This window comes from Syngnathus typhle, linkage group LG3 (genome assembly GCF_033458585.1).
Source record: "Syngnathus typhle isolate RoL2023-S1 ecotype Sweden linkage group LG3, RoL_Styp_1.0, whole genome shotgun sequence".
Taxonomy (NCBI): domain Eukaryota; kingdom Metazoa; phylum Chordata; class Actinopteri; order Syngnathiformes; family Syngnathidae; genus Syngnathus; species Syngnathus typhle.
The window spans coordinates 12,583,201-12,601,357 of record NC_083740.1 but is presented as its reverse complement, the minus strand read 5'-3'; the positions used below and the strand labels follow the sequence as shown (position 1 = coordinate 12,601,357).

Here is an 18,157-nt window from a genome sequence, read left to right as displayed (position 1 = left end):
TATTACGGTCATGCAGTTAAGAACCTCTTGCATGTTATTTCATATTCTGAAATATATTTGAATAATTTAGTTTCTGCTAATTTTGCAATAATGTCAGAAACAATGTCTTAAAGTGAAAATGTATCTTTTTTTATTGGTACCATACATTAATTAGCAAGGGCGGAAACTAACCAAATTAAAATAAAATAAATGATACCAAACAATGATTCTACTGGGTTTGAGGAAGGTACAATTCACCATTCAAAATAAATTTTAAATGAATTGAAAGTGTAAAACAAAACAGAAATGTACAAAGAGTTAGAAGATTCCACTTATGGTCATGATGATTACCAGAAGGGCCAAATCAAGAACAGCAGGACTTCTTTCAGGCTTTTTATGACTCATGAATTTATAGACTAAACTATGCAGAGTGAACATAATGTTAAGCTGGTTTTAGAACATGTTTGAAGATGGCACAAATTAAAACATTGTTGGAAGGTATAAGTTTCTTAACAACCTTTATAGCCAGTGACTGGAGTGAAAGTCAGACAAACATTTCAGCACATTCACTTGACATTGGGTTGAATCAGGTTACGCACGACATAAAACCTCTGACAGTGGAGGGGGGGAAAAAACTAGCAATTTAATGTAGACCTGGAACAGTGGATTTCTGAATGTCCTGAATAAATAAAGAAAAGCAAAAGACACAAAACACCTTCCGATGGTGCTGTTGTACCCTCAGGGATTTTTGTCAATTAATTTACACTACCCTTAAAAAAAGAGGGAGGAACGAGTGGGGTGGGTTTTTTTTTTTCCTCATTTCTCCTATTTTGTTTCTTTACATTAGATCAAGATGGCTTTAGGTATATCTAAGTAAGAATACATCTTATTACAGTCAGACAGAACTTTGCTACTACCTTAAATATACAAGCACAAATACACAAAAGTTCAAATTTCCAAAAGCAACGGAAAGACAAAATAAAACATCCACACTAAATATTTTTTCTTTTATAAACACAAAAGATAAAAACAATATATTTTAGAGGAGGAATAAAAGTCCTGTGGTGCTCCTTGGTCTGTAGCTTTTCAGTATTGGTAAAAAATCAAAATAAACAATTGAACTGAAGATGTTTAATAGAAAAAAAAAAAAACATTCTAGGGAAATATATACTGTATAAAAACTCTTAAAATGTGTAAGTGTGTATGTTGCTTACATCGGAGTCTACTCAGAGATGGCTCATAACGAGAAACAAACTCCTTCCATCGTTCGCGTGTGTGTGCGCGCGGGTCTGTGTGTGTATGGTTAAGTGTGTGTGTTTAGTGTGAATTGTTGTGTCCCACACTCGGTGTCACAATTTCAACAATTTTGCAAGACGTCTCTAAATTCTGGTCTGCTCGATTTAGCAAAGACACTGATGTGTTTAGGCTTCTTTTCTCTCCTCAAACGTTTGTCGCTCACTCACGCAGACGTGCGCACACACGCGCTCACATAGATACTCTGTTGACAAAGGTTTCTAGTGCCTTGAAGCATCAGAGCAGTCCAGAATTGAGTGGTTTCAAGGCTGGTTGGTGGACAAGCTGTCCCTGAGCAACTTGCCACCTCAGCCATGCCACACTGCTGTAGCGTTCTTCTTGGGTTTAGTGTGGGTTAGCTCTCTCCTGGATTCAATCACCGCGCCTCCATCACAACTAGCATGTCGCTGTCCAAAGTGGAAATGACCAAAAGCAGACGAGACATTTGGAGTAGGAAACGAAGAAAAGGACCAGAAGAGGGGAAGGGACCACGGTGCCTTTAAGTTGGGAAGTTAAGAGTCATGGCAGAAAGTCGAAGTGAGCGCCGCCAGGCACCGCGTGCCGGAAGAGTCAGAGCTCAAAACGCCTGTCGGGGGGCTGCTAGGAAACCTGTTGCTCTTGAGACTTTTGGCTTTGGGAAGGCTCAGAGGAGGGCGCGAGGGAATTGGGTTATGGAGGAGGAGCCCAAAGTCTATTGCGATGCCTGTGAGGTGGGGTTGTCGCTCTTGCTCTCCTGGCTGGAGGGCGCCTTGTTGTTCCAGGGCGAGTTGGATCCCAGAGCCGGGGAGTTGTTGAAGCTGTCCTCGTCGTCAATGCCGTTGGCTGCATCGAATTGGGTGTTCTCCAGCCGCGTGATCAAACGCTCGTCCTCGTCGCCAAACTCCCCTCCCATCAGTGTGGGCTCTCCCACCACCATCACATCCTGGACAGACAAAATAAAATGGTAAATGGGATGTGAGGGGCATTTGGAGTGTGTTAAACTTCCACTTATGTTCACTATATTGTTAAGCACTACCTGGCATCTCAGCAGTTGTTTGATGCCAGGCGCTCAGTGATGCGGCTAAACTTAAATGGTCTTCCGTAAATAGAGGGCTGTGTTGTCATGCACATCAACACTTGCATGAGGGAGAAATTGCTTGGTTGCACTAAAGTCATCATGGACAATTTTTACTCAACTTGTGTACGAAACAAGTCATCTAAAAAAAAAAAAAGAAATTTAACCAACTAATTTTGTTGAAGGAAGGTTGACAGATTTTTTTGCTTCTAATCAGGAAACCTTTCAAGAAGATTTGGCACACTTTCTATTTCTAAGACTAGCCACGGTCTTAAAGAGGCTAGATTGACTGCATAAGCTAGTTTGAAAATTCTAGCCAAGTCAACAATAAATCAAGACAGCACTTTGTCAAGTACCAGTTGCCTAGACAGATGATTTCACTGATATACTTACTGGAACCTGGCTAGACAGAGGGAAGCCACTGCCCGGACTCTTCTTCTTGTTATTGTTGCTATTAGTTCCTCCTCCTCCGCTGATGGTGCTGCCACCCGACATCTTACGCTTCCGCCGTTTGTTTGGGGCCTGTCTTGATGGCTCGGCTAAACAGCAAGCAGGGAGAGTTGCGTGTAAAGAAAGGTTGGTGCGTTGGTGTGTGTGTGTGTGTTATTCGCCTACCTGGAGGTGCCACCATTCTTTGCCATTTCTGGAAGAGGCAGGTCTTGAGGCAGTCTCTGGGGCTGAGGCTGTACGTCTTGTGTCTGGACATCAGCTCCTGCATGGGCTCCAGTATCACACACAGCTGGAGCACAAAACAGACAGGTAGAAAGAAGGCTGATGTTAAAAAAAGTGCCTCATGTTTGCAAAGTCATTGTGGTTGAGCTAAAGACATCTAATTGACTGAGCCATGCAGTGCACATTGTTAAGAAGGCGTAACTTGCAGACCCAGTCCGACATGTTTAGAAACTAAGATACATACTGCTCAGCATTTTGTAAAGTCTCTACACACAACACCCAAAAGATGTTCTCGAGGAGTATGGCCAAATTTGAAATTTGATTGTAGCAAAGAAAACGGGTTGCAGCAAGTGTAGGGTATGAGTTTGACTTACTCGGAGGTAGTTTAGAGTCGAGTTTGACAGGCCACATCTTGTAATATTTTTGGACAGCTGGTCCAGCATCTGTGGGTCCTGGGCCTGAGTTGGTTATCAACAGGACACAGAGTGAATAACAGGCATATTCGCAGACAATAAGGATGTGTTGCAGATTCAGGATTGGCCTCCACTCACATGCATGGCAAGTATACTGCGAGGGATGAGTTCACGGTGTTGTCGGATGCTAAAGTGCCACGTTTTTATCCTCATCATGTCGTCAAACATGAACTCCAAGTATAAGCGGCCCTCCACGCACACCTACAGAAGAAAAGTTAGACTAGGATTAGAAAGTGTACAGTATATCTCTGCGGAGTTTGTTTCAATGGTTTGCTGCATCTCACCCAGCATTATTAAAAATGTAATTTGAATACAGACATCGAAAACTGTTTCTTTGAGATTTGATGGGGGGGGGGGAAAGTTTTCTAAATAAAGATTTTTCTACCTCGAGTTTGTCACTTGTGAGTTATGTCAAGCGCTTTGCAATCAAGATATTCTGGACAGATGTTTCCCAACCTTGAATGTTCACTCACCTGTGTGAACATTGGTTTTCCATTTTGGGAGACCATGGTGCACTGATCACAGTCAAGTGAAACAAAGTTGTTGTGAAACGACTCCTTGGGGTGTTTCAGGACATAGTAGAGCTCAGTCGCGCCACCTTCAAATATACTCCGAAAGTACCTTGGAATCAACGTCCGACCAATTGCTTGATGGGATGAGACAGGAAAAAGGATGAGATGCCACAGTAGAGATGAGACTAAATATGCAATATGTCGGCATTTGTCCTTACTGTAACGCTTTGGCCCATCTTCAAGACAGAAGGTAATGGTCAACATGGCATCATCTTCAAAAAACTCTGTAGTAAATGCATCCCACCATAGGTTGTCGCACTCCTACAATTTGGAGAATGGGCAATTATTCCATTTGCCACACACGGTGCCAATGTTGTGCTAAGAGAATTCCCGAGAGCGTGTAACAAACCTCTGTCCAGTTCTGTAGCCGTTTGTTTAACTCAAATATTCTGTAGTCTGTCTGGTTGCCATATGGCGTGTGCCTCCTATACCATAAAAAGACAGCAGGTGAAAACAAAAGAAGTAGCGCAATTGGCTTGTGATCATAAAACAGAAGGGACATTCTGAGCTGCCGCGCCATCGGAGCTGTTTAACAACCCCATTTAGTCTGGTCAGACTTTAATGCTCAATTGAATGCGAGAGGAGACCCCATTATCTGTATAGCCGTTTAATGTTGTCTTACCCTATGCCTGGCTCCAGGTATGTGGGAGGATACATTGGGGTTGGACTGCAGAAACGAGATAGAGAGATCTTTTTAATCACAGATAATGCAAACAAGCCAAATCACAACAACTTGGATGAGAGTGTAAATGTAACACACAAAGCCATTTTCTTACTAACAGAGCCCGCAAGAACCGTACTGTGGGCAATAAACACTTGCCTTAGTAGCTCAGCGCTATCATCTATTATTCTTTGCACAATTTATTTGATATCATTGAGCAGAGATGGGGCAACGTGACAAGGAACCGCACTAGTAGCCAGCCGAAGCTGTTGCTAGCCAGCCTCTTCTGCATAACAAAATATTTGTTATGTCTTGATTAGCCTTTTGAAGAATATCGTCATTTTGCATGAATATGGATGAAGCGGATGAAACCGAGCGTAATCCACACAACAGGAAGTCCCTGCAGCTATCACAACTGTTGTGTTGACTTTTTTTATATTTAATTATATATTTTACATCCAGACAAAAGCTTAAAATATTCAGTTTTTGCATGACACTTTCCTTATTGACCATTTAAGTTCCCAAGATATTGTTGGCAAAGGTTACGAACGACGAGCTTTGTGGCACTATCTTAAAAAGGCAAACATAACTTTGTGTACAATTTACTGTCTAGGACCATAGCTGCAGTCAACAGCTTTCAGCCGAAACCATCCAAAAGTTCCTGAGAAATAGCATTATCTGTGAACTCACATAAATTCAAGGAAAATAACGCTTATATACTTTAATTTTTTTTTACATTCTAATATATTTTATGTTCATATATTAGTTTGATTCGTTTGGCTTTATTGTTTTCCTTAAGAAATACAGACCATACCTTTAAAAATGAAATTGGTCAATTTCTGTTAATTAGGGCCTTAGGCAAAAATAACACTTGGCCATTTTCCACCCACACAAAAAGCTTAATTTCTTGGGAACCCTTTGTTGCATTTTTAAATTTCTTGTTGTGTTGTACTCAGGTTGAAGTGGCTTTTCCAACCAGCATTTTGACAGCTTTTCATTTTTCGAAATCTTCTCAGGTTGCTAATACAGCCATCTTACAAAGGGGAAACAGGCAACAAATTAGGAATTATTTTTAAAAACACAAAGTATGAAGCCATAGTGACTATGATTTCTCAAGACCATTCCAACTTTGTCCCAGAGGTACAACTTGCACTCAGCTGAAACCGAATAACCACCTATGTGAAATATTTTTCCCAGAGAAGCGACAACAGGTCTGCCGCAGGATTTTTCTCATTCTCAAACTCAAATTCAAAATTCTCCAGCTCTCACCAATAAACTACACAAATAAAGCTTTAATACAGAAGGCAAGATTCTTATCGCATTAAGTTTCATATGGACTTGTATGCTTTTATCTGACTTTTACCAATCAGACCATCAAATAGGTAAACAGTATCCAGGGGCATACATTTAATACATTAAAAATACAATCCACTCAATAAGGTCCATTTCTTTTTTTGTATACTGAAGACATTTGAGTTCCAGATGGAGAGATTAACAATAGATAAAAGTTCAGAAGTCCAGCTTTTACTTCGTGCTACTCAACATTAGATGTGTTGACTCAGCTCAAAGCGCCTCTTGTTTGAAGCCACCCCCTTCTTTTAACACGAGCAAAAGTATTGGAAAAGACGTTGAGTTAAAATGCAAGCTCTATTGTGGTATGGTCTGGAGGTTAATCTGATAAATTTACTGTATGGTTCCCCCTTAGAATTGGTCTCCCATCTAAGTCAAACCAGTCATGACCCTGCTAGGCTTCTGAGATCAGATGAGATCAAGCATCCGACATACCCAAAATAGATTCAGTCACAAAACTCACCCCACGTCTCTGTCCAACATGGTACCGGGATGGAAGGGGGGGAAAGTGCTACCGTTGGGGGGCTCCTTGGGGGAGTACAGCTTGAACGACTTGGAGGAACAGCCTGTAAGGAAAAGCAGATTGGGAATTTTAATTTTATTCTTTTCTTTTTTTTTTTAAATCACCTTTGATATTTTTGAAGGACAGAAGATACTGCATTGAAAGTGAAATCTGTCATGGGGCACCAAAATTAAAGTTTAGAGTAAACATACTTCTATGGACACACTCAACTGGAGCAATTAAGGACTGTATTATGAGAAAAACAAACTCTACAGTGAACCCTGACTATTTGTGGGATAGAAGGACCGGGCCGGTTCGCAAAGAGGCAAAATCTGTGTATAAATTACGCCCATTCAAACGCATTGAGTTTGGTTTTGTATTAAACAATGCTAGTGCATTGGCACATGGACATGAATTAGTTTGAAAATAGCTTAAACGGCCCGAAGCCCCAGTTTAAACTGCTGTTACAGCTGCTGAAAACAAAAACAATCCAGTTCCAATCAATGTCAATCAATGCCATGAGAATGATGTGGACAACGCTCCCGCAAGTATGAAGGAAATATTAATTTTATATAAACAATGGAGTATCACCCTATGTAAAGACAGCAAAACTGAATTCAAGTACGCTGATAGTATGACAAATGTACACAGCTCAAGCTAATAAATAGACAGATAGGACATCCTCCAATCAAAACCCATCCACAACTCAGCAAAAGGCAATAACCGCTTCGTTAACACGGTTTATTGTTAAATACTTGAGACTACAGTCTGATGTGGGGAATGAAGGCTTTCAAAACATAATAAAAACATTAGGCCCTCGATACGCCATACCGGCAACAAGAGCGTGTCAAAGTTGTACAAGTCACTAAGTTAAGGATGATGTCAAAGAAAAGAACGAGGAAGTGACAATTACAGTGTACCATCTCGCTCTTGGGTGGGAGCTGAAGAGCTGTGTTTTACAAACCAGGAGGTAATGAATGAGTTACACAGGCAAAAACATAGGCCAGAAGTGACCAACTGTATTTGTCAGAGGGCCAGAATTTTCCTGGAAACCATCAAATAAAAATTAAATGAAAATCAAATTGCGGCATAACGAGTCTTAGCCCAAGAAGAAACAGAAACACCACTCGAAATACAGAGTGGATGACGCCGCCAAAACTAATACATCAACAAATGTAAGCGCCTTAAGAGCATCATACTTGATAGCTGACCATATTGCTGAGGCTAAAAAGTCATTCAATATTGGCGAGAAAAAAGAATGTAGATAAAAATAAAACTACCGATCTTTGTGGAATTTAAGAGAAAATGCTGTATTGGGATATAGAGGGTCTTTTAAGTTATATGTTAGCGATATTTTGTGTCGCAAAAAGTACTGGTGGTATTGTATCAGTACTTGCACTGGTATTAACGTGACTAAAAGTGGTATTGAAATTCGTACTAAACATCAATTCTCTTGCCATCCCTTACAGGCCTCGCGCGTCTCTTACTCTAATTGGCCAGCTCCTTAAAGGCTATCCAGAGTAGCAGTCAGCAGGTCACGACCCCAGCCGTTACCATGGTGACAACCCCGCCTCTTAACGTCTTGTCTCAACATAATAAACATATGCCTGTGTCTTTATGTGACAGGTTTTTCAAGCACATGTAAATGGGATTGGTGATTGTGTAAAAACATTTAAAAAAAAAATAGAAATTCTTTTCATATCTTGGATGTTTAATTGCTGCGATTGCCAGCACCATGTTATCGCTTTAATATGCAAATATATATTCCATATGTTGGTTTTGGCTTTATTAACACCAAATTGTTGTTCTGTTCAGAACTAAATCAAATTTCTCAACTTCAACCGGAAAATGATCACTTTGTTGTCGACAAAGTGTGCAAGCAAGAAGTACTGTGCAATGGGCTGGGTGCAACAACAAGAGGGAGGAGAAAAACAACACAAATGGAGTTGATAAATAAATAAATAATCGATGTTATGTGTCCATTAGTTGGTGAGAGCTCCATTAGCTTCTCTCATCCCCTGTTAGTGGTTAATGACAGGCTGTCCCAATCACATCAGCAGGATTCTACTTCCTCCATTGGGAATTTGTTCATTCCTGTCCAACAAGCAAACGCTGCACTGTCCAAACACACACATTGATGATATGCGGGGCTGGCGTAGCTCAAACAAACACCACGTTGTATGACACCGATGACGAGAAAGATCAGCAATTCTCACTGCACAAAAAACTCGACACAATAGTTATTCTCTTCAAAACAATAACAATTCAGCAGATTTGGACCACTTAGCTTACACTGAAACAAATCGTGAACTTTTTCCAAAACAAAACGTGCTGTAAAACAGGGCGGTTTGTTTAAAGTTGTCCGTCAAAATTGTAAAGGCATCGCAGACACGTTTATTATTTCTAAATCCGTACTCGTACATTTTAACGAAGGACTGAGAGGTTACAAAGGCAATTAGAAAAGCACCAAGCGCGCACTGCTAAGTAAGCTAGGTGAAACGTTAGCTTGGCACATTTCGAAGCAAAAGACATATCAGTCGTCAATGCAAGTAAACAAAATAGACGCAGACAAACTGTAAACATTCACAACAAATACTCTCACTGGTCTCCATCGCCAGTGTGTGAAATCAAACCACGACGTGGACTTCGTGGTCAGGCTAACGTTAGCAAGTCCAGATGGCAGCTGGTACCACCGACTAGCTCCTGTGCTAACGACTTAGCATTAAATCCCCTTTTAAACCAGAAACCACCAAACTAAATCAAAGAAACCCCAGCCGCGTCGACCGCTCGATCAGCCATAACTAATCATGGAGCCGGGGTATTAACCGAAAAAGATGCGAAGCGTGTAGCCGGGATAAGCGAGCGTTTACCTGCGCTGAAGTCCAATGAGAAAACGAATGTTTACAGATCGGTAGTAGAGTCCGTGCGTACGCTCCGATAGGCCCGCTGACTGGACGGCGAGGCGCAACGTAGCCACACAACACGTCCCAATGAACGCGATCGATGCAGTACTCCGCGAACTGTGAGGCCGGGGAAGCGATTCGGCCCAAATAGCGGGAGTGTGACCGCTATGTTTTGTCCCGCATGAGGCCTTGTCAGAGGACTGAAGCCTGTTGTGGGTTTACATACGGACCCCGATGAGCCCTTTGTTCACGGGAGGACATGAACAATAGCTCTAGGCCCTCCTCCTCCTCTTCTTCCTCCTCCTCCTCCTCTCTCTCCGCAGTACATTTGCTCTTCTCTCCCCTGACCGCCACCGCCAGTCACCCCCCTCAGCCCCACTCCCCCTCCACTCCAATACTCATAAAGATTGTCTGCTAAGCATTTTTCACATCTTCCTCCTGCTCCTCCTCCTCCATCCCATGCCTGAGTTCTAAGTGACACAGATGAGAATTGGCCTAATGCAGCCGAGTGGAAGTACGTGTGGAAATGAAGATCATCTTGTCTGTAAAGTCATGTTCATGTCCACCTAATTAATGCACATCATCAGTTGGCTGCAAACAACTGAGCTGCATCAGTGAGAGAAAGAAAGAAAGAAAGAAAGAAAGAAAGAAAGAAAGAAAGAAAGAAAGAAAGAAAGAAAGAAAGAAAGAAAGAAAGAAAGAAAGAAAGAAAGAAAGAAAGAAAGAAAGAAAGAAAGAAAGAAAGAAAGAAAGAAAGAAAGAAAGTCCGGTGGAACATTTGCCTGAAATTTTAGTGAACTTTGAGGCATAGCGGCTATAAAAAGTCTACACACCCCTTTTGAATTGACAGGTTTTCTTTCCCTTGCAAGTATTTGGGAGATTTTGTTATACGTAGTCTGATGAAACAAAAGCTGAGCATTTTGGCTACGATTCCAAAATACATGAACACCATACCTACAATAAAGCATAGTGGGGTTATTGAGACTCGTTGTGCTGTTAGAGTCATATGTTGTTGTATGATTCTCGCAAAGAGTGTTTTAAGGGTCAGCGGTCTTCTTCTCTTTTTCTCTCTTTCTCTCTCTCTCATCTCTATTTCTCTCTTGCTCTCTCTCTCTCTCACACACACACACACATACACACACACACACCGCATTAAGTCTAAAGGAGAATCCCATAGCCTCTAAATCTGCTTAAATCGCCTCAAAATATAATCAGATATTCAGATCACAGCCAGAAAGGACTCACTCATATGGATTAAGTTGGAAATAAAAAAGAACAAGTATTATTAAGTCCACGTTTGTCATATGTGAAATGTGAACCATGAACCATCATCGCAAACAGGGTTCTGATTTTTTCTTTCAGGCCCACCAAGTTAAAACACATTCATGCATCTATTTTCTACACAGTCAGGTTCACGTGTGAGCTGGAGCCGAGCTGACTAAGCGAGAACCAGAATAGAGTATATTCAGCATGGACTGGTCACTTGCCAATTGCAAACACATGTTATGCAGACAAATAAGCATTCATCTCAAAGGAGAATTTACTTAACCAATGAAGCACTATTGAGGAATGTGGGAGGAAGCAACAGTACCTGGCAGAAACCTGCTCAAGCATAGCGAGATTGCAGGAAAGGCCAGATTTTAAGCGCCAACGTCAGAATTGTTAGACAAATGTGCTAACCGCTTTGCCAACTTGCCAAGTGAAAATGCGTAGTTATGTAGCTTTTAAAAAAAAAAAACTTTCCCACCCTTCCATTTGACATGTGGCGCATATTCCAGTTGACTTTATAAGACAGGCGGGGTATATACCCTACTTTGTATAGTTAATCTCGGTAATATTTACATTTTACTATTTCAATTTAACTATTGAGATGAATTGAGTTTTCCATGATAATCTAATTTATTGAGGAAAAAAAAGTATAGTTGGCCTTTTATACTGAGTGAACAAGTACCGTATTTTCTGGACTATAAGGCGCACCTAAAAACCTAAAATTTTCTCAAAAGCCGACGGTGCGCCTTATAGTCCGGTGCCCCTTATATATGGACCAAATTCCTAAATTTAAACTGGCCCGAACAATTGTGTCATGAAATCAATCATAAGTGGCCCGCTGAAGACTATGAATCATGAATCAAAAAGACTATGGATCATTATTTTATGATTATAAAGTAATTTGTTGCGTCTGAAATTGAAATAAAAAAGATAAAATGGAGAATGATTTGATTTGGATAAAAATAGTCCGGTGCGCCTTATATAAGGACAAAGTTTTAAAATGGGCCATTCAATGACGGTGCGCCTTATAGTCCGGTGCGCCTTATAGTCCGGAAAATACGGTAATTAAAACAATTTTGTGTTTAATATGTAAATACAGTTGGTCTGAAAATCCGTGACATCGGCATGCTATTCAAATGACATTATTCAACAAAATAATGTATGTCTTTACCAAGTTGGCTGTTACCAATTTGCTTTTAATTTGCAGAATGATGATTCCAGGACAAATATGCACCTTTGTGGACCGAGTGTGAGACATTAAGGAGATAAACTCCCTCGAAGGTACGCCACTCAGCCGACCAATAACAAAAAGATGCCTTAGTTGACTTTATGTGTACATATATTTGATCAAACATAGCAAGGTTACATATGACATGATTACATTGGTACCTCAGGAGGTTTCTTGTCAGTCTTATTGGCAGCCTTCATTTATTGCATACACATGTATGTGCATGTGTGACCTATATGGATTTGTACGTTTTATTCTGTGACCACAGTAGCCATGGTAACCCAAGCAAGTTTTCACAACTGGAGAGTGGCTAAGAATCCTCTATGGGCACAGAGGGGTTAATCCTCTGTATGTGTGTGTGTGCGTGCATGTGTGTGCATGTGTGTGTGTTGTAAGATTTGCCATTGAAATGCTACATGACTAGGTTAATCCACAGAGCGAGTGTATGTGTGGGGTGATGGAGAGGCAGTGGGGGCGGGAGGTGTATCAGGATAAGGCTTTAAGGGCTTACACACACCGTCTCTTTCGCTGTGAGGCACAGGCGAGGCCTTATCTTAAAGCAGCACCCTAACCAGTGAAACACACACACACACACACACACACGCACTTGAATGTTAAGATGCCGAACCTTCTCTGCACTGGCTAGCCTCACATTAAAGCCGGAAATCCAAGTAATATGTAAAAAAAAGAATATATCACCTAATCATAGGGGAAAATGGATTTTTAAAAAGTTGCATTGTATTTGTTTTTGTTTGACAGACTCAACAAATGATGAGCATGTGACGCAATCCACTCACGCAAAACATGTCTGCGGCGTTAAAATCTACTCGACTCTTCTAATTAAAACACAAAATAATCCAATTTAACCCCAAAATACATTGCCATGTTGAATCCCATAAGTGTCTACATGTCTGTGTAAAACATTTATTTATAAAAAGTTGTTTAAAAATAAATTTGCTTCTTGCATACAGAATATATCTGGTCCCAACTATACTTGCGCAATTCAATTATGAAGACATAAAAATAGCAACAACCTTTGATGCAAACCACAATTGAACGTCATTTTCAAAAAGCACATCACTCAAGAGATGTGGTTGTTGTTTTCCCCAGTAACAACATATTTTAATGTATCTATATATTTATTAGTAATTAAAAGCGGCACACTGTGATTAAATGCCTTGATGTGATCTGAGTGAAGTTGACCTTTCTCTTTAAGCCAATTTAATCAAAGCACGAGTGGTGGAAAAAAGCAGATGAGAAAAAAACTGGATCCGAGAGGAGCCACAGCTGAATCAGCTGTGCAAGAGGCCACAAGGAAAAGGTCATCTTACCTCCCTCAGTTTCTAGCTGTGACATGGCCGTTTTGTCACCCATAAAGTCACGTTGATTGCGATACACTGCTCAAACTCCTCCACTCTTTGTTGTGTGTTCATACCTCTCCCTCTCTGTGATATCTCCAGTGTCCAGACTGTCAGCTCAGAGGCATTGCAGGGTGAGGAGGGGGCACTTCCACTCACGAGTCAACAGGAAACTGAATGTCTGCCTCAGTTCTGATAACAACCATCCCATTTGCCCTCCCTCGACAACACACTCTTCCGCACTCATCTAGTCAGCTGACTAATCCAAAATGACTAAATTCATGTTTTCCACATTAAATATAATTTTCCTTTCTACGTATATTATGATGAAGTACCTTGATTTAGTCTAGTGGGGTACAGTTATTTATTGTCTCAACAGTGCCCTGAGACCACCTTTTGCCTGAACTACAGGATGTGGGACAGGTTCAAGGCTCCCACATCCACAAGCAGGAAATGGATGAATGGATGATGTTTAATTCGGCAGCACAGTGATCTAATCTTTAAGACGCCTGGATAACAGTTTTGAAGGTTTGAGTCTCGGCACCTGTATGGGCTTTGCTCGTGCTTTCATGGGCTAGCTCTACTGTAGGTACTCTAGATTCTTCCAGTATTGCAAAAACATGCGAGTTAGATTACTGTCTCCATGCCGACCCCCACTCAGAGCTCCACGGGTGGAGGTCAAGGGGGGGGGGGGGGTCATGGATGCAGTATCCCCCCAACCCCTCACCAAAATATTCTTGTAGTACCCAGGTGCCAAGTCAGACAATAGACTTTTCAGTATTTTCATATATATATATGTGTGTGCGTGTGTGTGTGTGTGTGTGTGTGTGTGTGTGTGTGTGTGTGTGTGAGAGAGAGAAAAAACCAACAGTGAGCATTTTCCAAACGTAGATTAATTAAATAAATAACACTTTGTTCTTAAAATAATAATAATAAAAAACACCACTGAGAGAATGTAAATCTCACCAAGATTAATAAAAGCAGTATAGAAAATGGATTGATAATTGGGAAATCCGAAGACATTGTGGCTGTGACACAAGTTTGCCTGTCGGAACTTAGGTAGCAGCGCCCTCGTGTGGCCGCATTGTGTAAGTATGTTATTGCATGCCTACAGTGAACTATTGGCTGTGATACATTATGACAATTTCCTCATAATTATGTCAACTAATGTTGTTGTGGTTTGCAGACGTGTCGAACTGTTATTAATGAGAGCTGCGGTAATGTTTTGGATATCTCATTTACATAAGAATGGAAATATTAGTCTCTCATTATGCTGAAGACAGTGTCAATCAAAACCAAACAAACTATTTTTGCATAAGCAGAATATTTAAACTATTGTATTGGATATCATAATATACCGGAATAACCATAATGTTGTGGTGGGTGAGTGTACGCCACAACTGTATTTTAATTACAATAAAAGAAGAAACAATCATTGTCAGCGTTCTTCCCTCACAACAGCAGGTGGCTTAGCTTTCGTCTGTGCGCGCGTGCACGCGCGCGTGACTGGAGTCAGCTGACAGCTGTGTGAGGGGATGTGACAGTGGCCTGATGCTGCGTTCTCTGTTCTCTGGGAGCCATTTTGTCTGTCTCTGATCTCCGAGTCAGGTCTGCCCCCCCTCCAGCCAATCACGTCAGCGCTCAGCCTTGCAGAAAACAGTCTGATTTCTCCCAGTCTCAAGCTCCTTCCCTCCCCACTCCTCAAGCACTCCTGCAGCCTTCATCTCCCATTTGCTCCTCATCCCTCTTCCTTCTCCCTCCTCTGTCACCCTCTGCTGTTTTCTCTTATCTCAGCCCTCCCTCTAACTCTTCCTTTCGCAAATCACATCATTCGACTCTCGCTTTCTTTTTCCCTTCATAATCCCCCCCTCCCTCCTCTTCAGGCTCTCTTGTTGTGCAACCCGTTTCCAAACAGCTAAGCCTTTGTGCCTTTCTGTCTCTTGCCATTTCAGCCAGGCTGCAGTCTTTACTCATTTTCCTCCAATCAGGGACACCATGTGACTCCCTGCATGAGAGGGCACACTCCCTCCCACCCCTTCTCTCTCTCTCACTCTCTCTCTCTGTCTCTCACTCTCCTTCACCTCTCCCCTCGTCTTGCCAACAAGCCAAGCAACATACGCTAGCAATCAGAGGCATCAAAAAGAAAAAAGGAATATGAAGTCAGTGTAGATGAATAAGGTGAGGTGGGGACAAATAAAATTGAGAAATAAATGGCTGAGACCACTACACCGTTCAGTCAGGGGTAATTACCGGAGCATCAGAAACAATAACACGGCCTTCTCTTTCTCTGGTCACAGCTTGGACTACATCCACACACGTTCTTCTCCAGTGTTGATGTCATCCACATGCTGGGGCACATGCCGTGTGTACATCCACATGCACGCACACACTCGAGCACAAACGCTGAGCCCACACATGGAGGAGGGTTAGGACCCTTTGCTGTTGAACATGCCACTGGAATGTAAACAATTTGGAAAGGAAGACAGAAGGGGGAACCTACTATGTGGTGACTGTCGTTTGATCGGCTCAGTCATAGCATCTGGTTAGGTGAAATGAAACACCACTCGTCGTCGGGCTTTGACTAAGGGTCCTTGATCAACTGTCATTAAAATTCAGAATCAATTAATCAAATGGCATTGTGGCATGTAACCAGTTCAGGGTCTACAATGTCTTTTGCTAAATCTCAGTTGGGATACACTGCAAAAAAAAAAAAAAAGAATAGAATAAAGCTTCCTGTTGTGAAAATGGTCTTTCCCACATTTCAAAGAAATAAGAGTTTAATTGTCCTTTTCATTATCCGCCGACTCAACGATATAAGTTTAAAAAAAAATCATAAAATTGTTTTGGAGCAAATAACCTGCTTGATTTGTTGTGCTAGCTAACATTGTTGCCACAAATGTCAATTATTTATAACAACAATATTTACAATTATTTGTGTTAGCCTCCATAACAGCTTAGATTCAGGAAACTGATGAGCCATGATTGGTTGTGAGCTGACCACTGTGATGTCATTTTCAGTCGCCAGCAAGAGTCACAATGGCCGCCCCCTTGAGATGAATAAAAACAGGTGGAATTTGCCCGTTTCAACAGCACTGTGTTTCAACTAGTTGAGCTGCACAGAACATATTTTTACGGGAAAAAAAAATTGGGGGTCGACTTCCCCTTTTAATATGGCTAATAAGTTGAGCGAATGAAAATACTACCCATAAAACATAATATGAGGTGAAAAGAAATGATTTAAAACACCAGAGCAAACAATATCCGAGCAAAATGGGAGGTTCACTACAGGGCAGCCATATGTCTATTTGGAAATTTCCATGAGCATGTTGATTAAGTATGCAATCTGACCGCAAGATAGCTAAGGACCCATTCTAAACAAGAGCTCCAGCCTGGGCTGTGCAAGCTTGTTTAACGGCTGAAGTGGCAGCGCTATTTGCCCAGTGTAGCATAGGGCCCGGAGATTGGAAACACACGTGCTGGTTTAATCACACAGAGGCTTAATCACACAGCCAGACTTCACATTTCTGCATCTACTGTATCCGTCTCACAAAGCTCGGCTATTTGGGATGATGAAGCATTGTGTCTGAACTCGGCTGCCCCTTAAAGCGGCTTCCTTTAGCAGTTAAATAGTTTCCAAACCACAATACATGAGAGTATTTAATGTTTCGATCCTTCTCGTGATTAAAGTCAGTGGCTGCCACTGCAGTCACTGTGGTAGGTCGACAGGGGAGAAGAGAGGCCATGTCAGGGTTGGTACTACACCCGTCCAAAACCACACTGACTTCCTTCCTCTCCCTCGCGGCTGAATATTGCATGACAGTACAAGTAATATGTAGTAATACATTTGCAACTATGGGATTATATTTCATGTCTACACGTGCTATGAGGAGTGGGCCATAAATCGCACTAACGCTTAATAATATATTGCCTGGGGCACACCAGCACAGGGTTTATTTCGAGACCTTGATTCCTCTTTTTCTTTCCTACCATGTGTGATTAGAGTCAATAAAAATGAGCGGAGTTATCTGTTTGCTGTCAGACTCTCCCAACCCAAATACAACCATATGTAGCCTGCAGGGAGTTCCTCATCCTTCAAAGACAGAGGACAAATCACACATTTTCCAATATAGTACTTTAATATGATGGATAGTCCTTCCACTGAGTTGCTGTCTGCGACTGAACTCCCAGAAACCAACCAGATGTTACTTAATGGGGGGGGGGGGGGGTCATATCAAAATAGGTGACAAGCAATCATCTGAAACATTTACTCTTTTTTAGGTTAAAACAAAGGGGACAGGAAACCTAAATGTGTGGTTAGACAGCACACAAATGCAATTATTTGAGTGTCGAAACATTCCTGCACAGTCAAGTATGCATGTAGTGACCTCATTCATGACCCCAGGAAGAAAGGGAAGGAATTCTGGGTAGTAAAGGGATGGACCCCCGCATAACAAAGCCAGTCAGCAAAGTAATACAAACGTGTGAGTCTGAGGATTGTTGTCAACTTTTGAACCACATTAGATTATGAATGATTACATGAGTCAAGCTAAAGAACACAAGTGCACATGATGGTTTTTTTCACTACAAACATTCATGGAAGGCTCCTCTCCTACAATTATTCATGCCGTCTTAATATAATGGCGACATTTTACAGTTGCTTCCAGCTCCAACCACCACCCCAAAAAATCTGGGCAAAGCTGGTTTTGACTGACGGGCCGCTGACGGCCACACAAATGAAGTGATCAGATGGATGAGATTCATCAATGTGATCTTTTTGTACTCAAACTAATAGAAATGCAGCAGTCTTTATTTAACCGAGCAGAGCCAATCTTGCCATCTGTGA

At 41.5% G+C, this 18,157-nt stretch overlaps 1 protein-coding gene across 1 annotated transcript; it reads right to left on the bottom strand.

Annotated features, from left to right (window-relative positions):
* Positions 1–107: 107 nt before the first annotated feature.
* On the bottom strand, positions 108–13,425 carry ldb1b (LIM-domain binding 1b). The gene is made up of 11 exons (XM_061274598.1): positions 13,288–13,425; positions 6,518–6,620; positions 4,666–4,710; positions 4,393–4,468; positions 4,202–4,304; positions 3,945–4,117; positions 3,550–3,672; positions 3,373–3,456; positions 2,942–3,065; positions 2,720–2,865; positions 108–2,194 (listed from the first exon to the last, which is right to left on the bottom strand). The coding sequence occupies exons 1-11, from the start codon at positions 13,328–13,330 to the stop codon at positions 1,964–1,966; spliced, it is 1,251 nt and encodes a 416-aa protein (XP_061130582.1). The 5' UTR covers positions 13,331–13,425; the 3' UTR covers positions 108–1,963.
* Positions 13,426–18,157: the final 4,732 nt, after the last annotated feature.

Coding starts and splice junctions, on each gene's coding strand:
- ldb1b (XM_061274598.1), bottom strand. CDS start 13,330: ATGGGTGACAAAACGGCCATGTCACAGCTAGAAACTGAGGGAG. Junction 3,673..3,944: donor GAAAACCAATGTTCACACAG/GTGAGTGAACAT, acceptor TTTCTTCTGTAG/GTGTGCGTGGAGGGCCGCTT. Junction 3,457..3,549: donor GCAGTATACTTGCCATGCAT/GTGAGTGGAGGC, acceptor TAACCAACTCAG/GCCCAGGACCCACAGATGCT.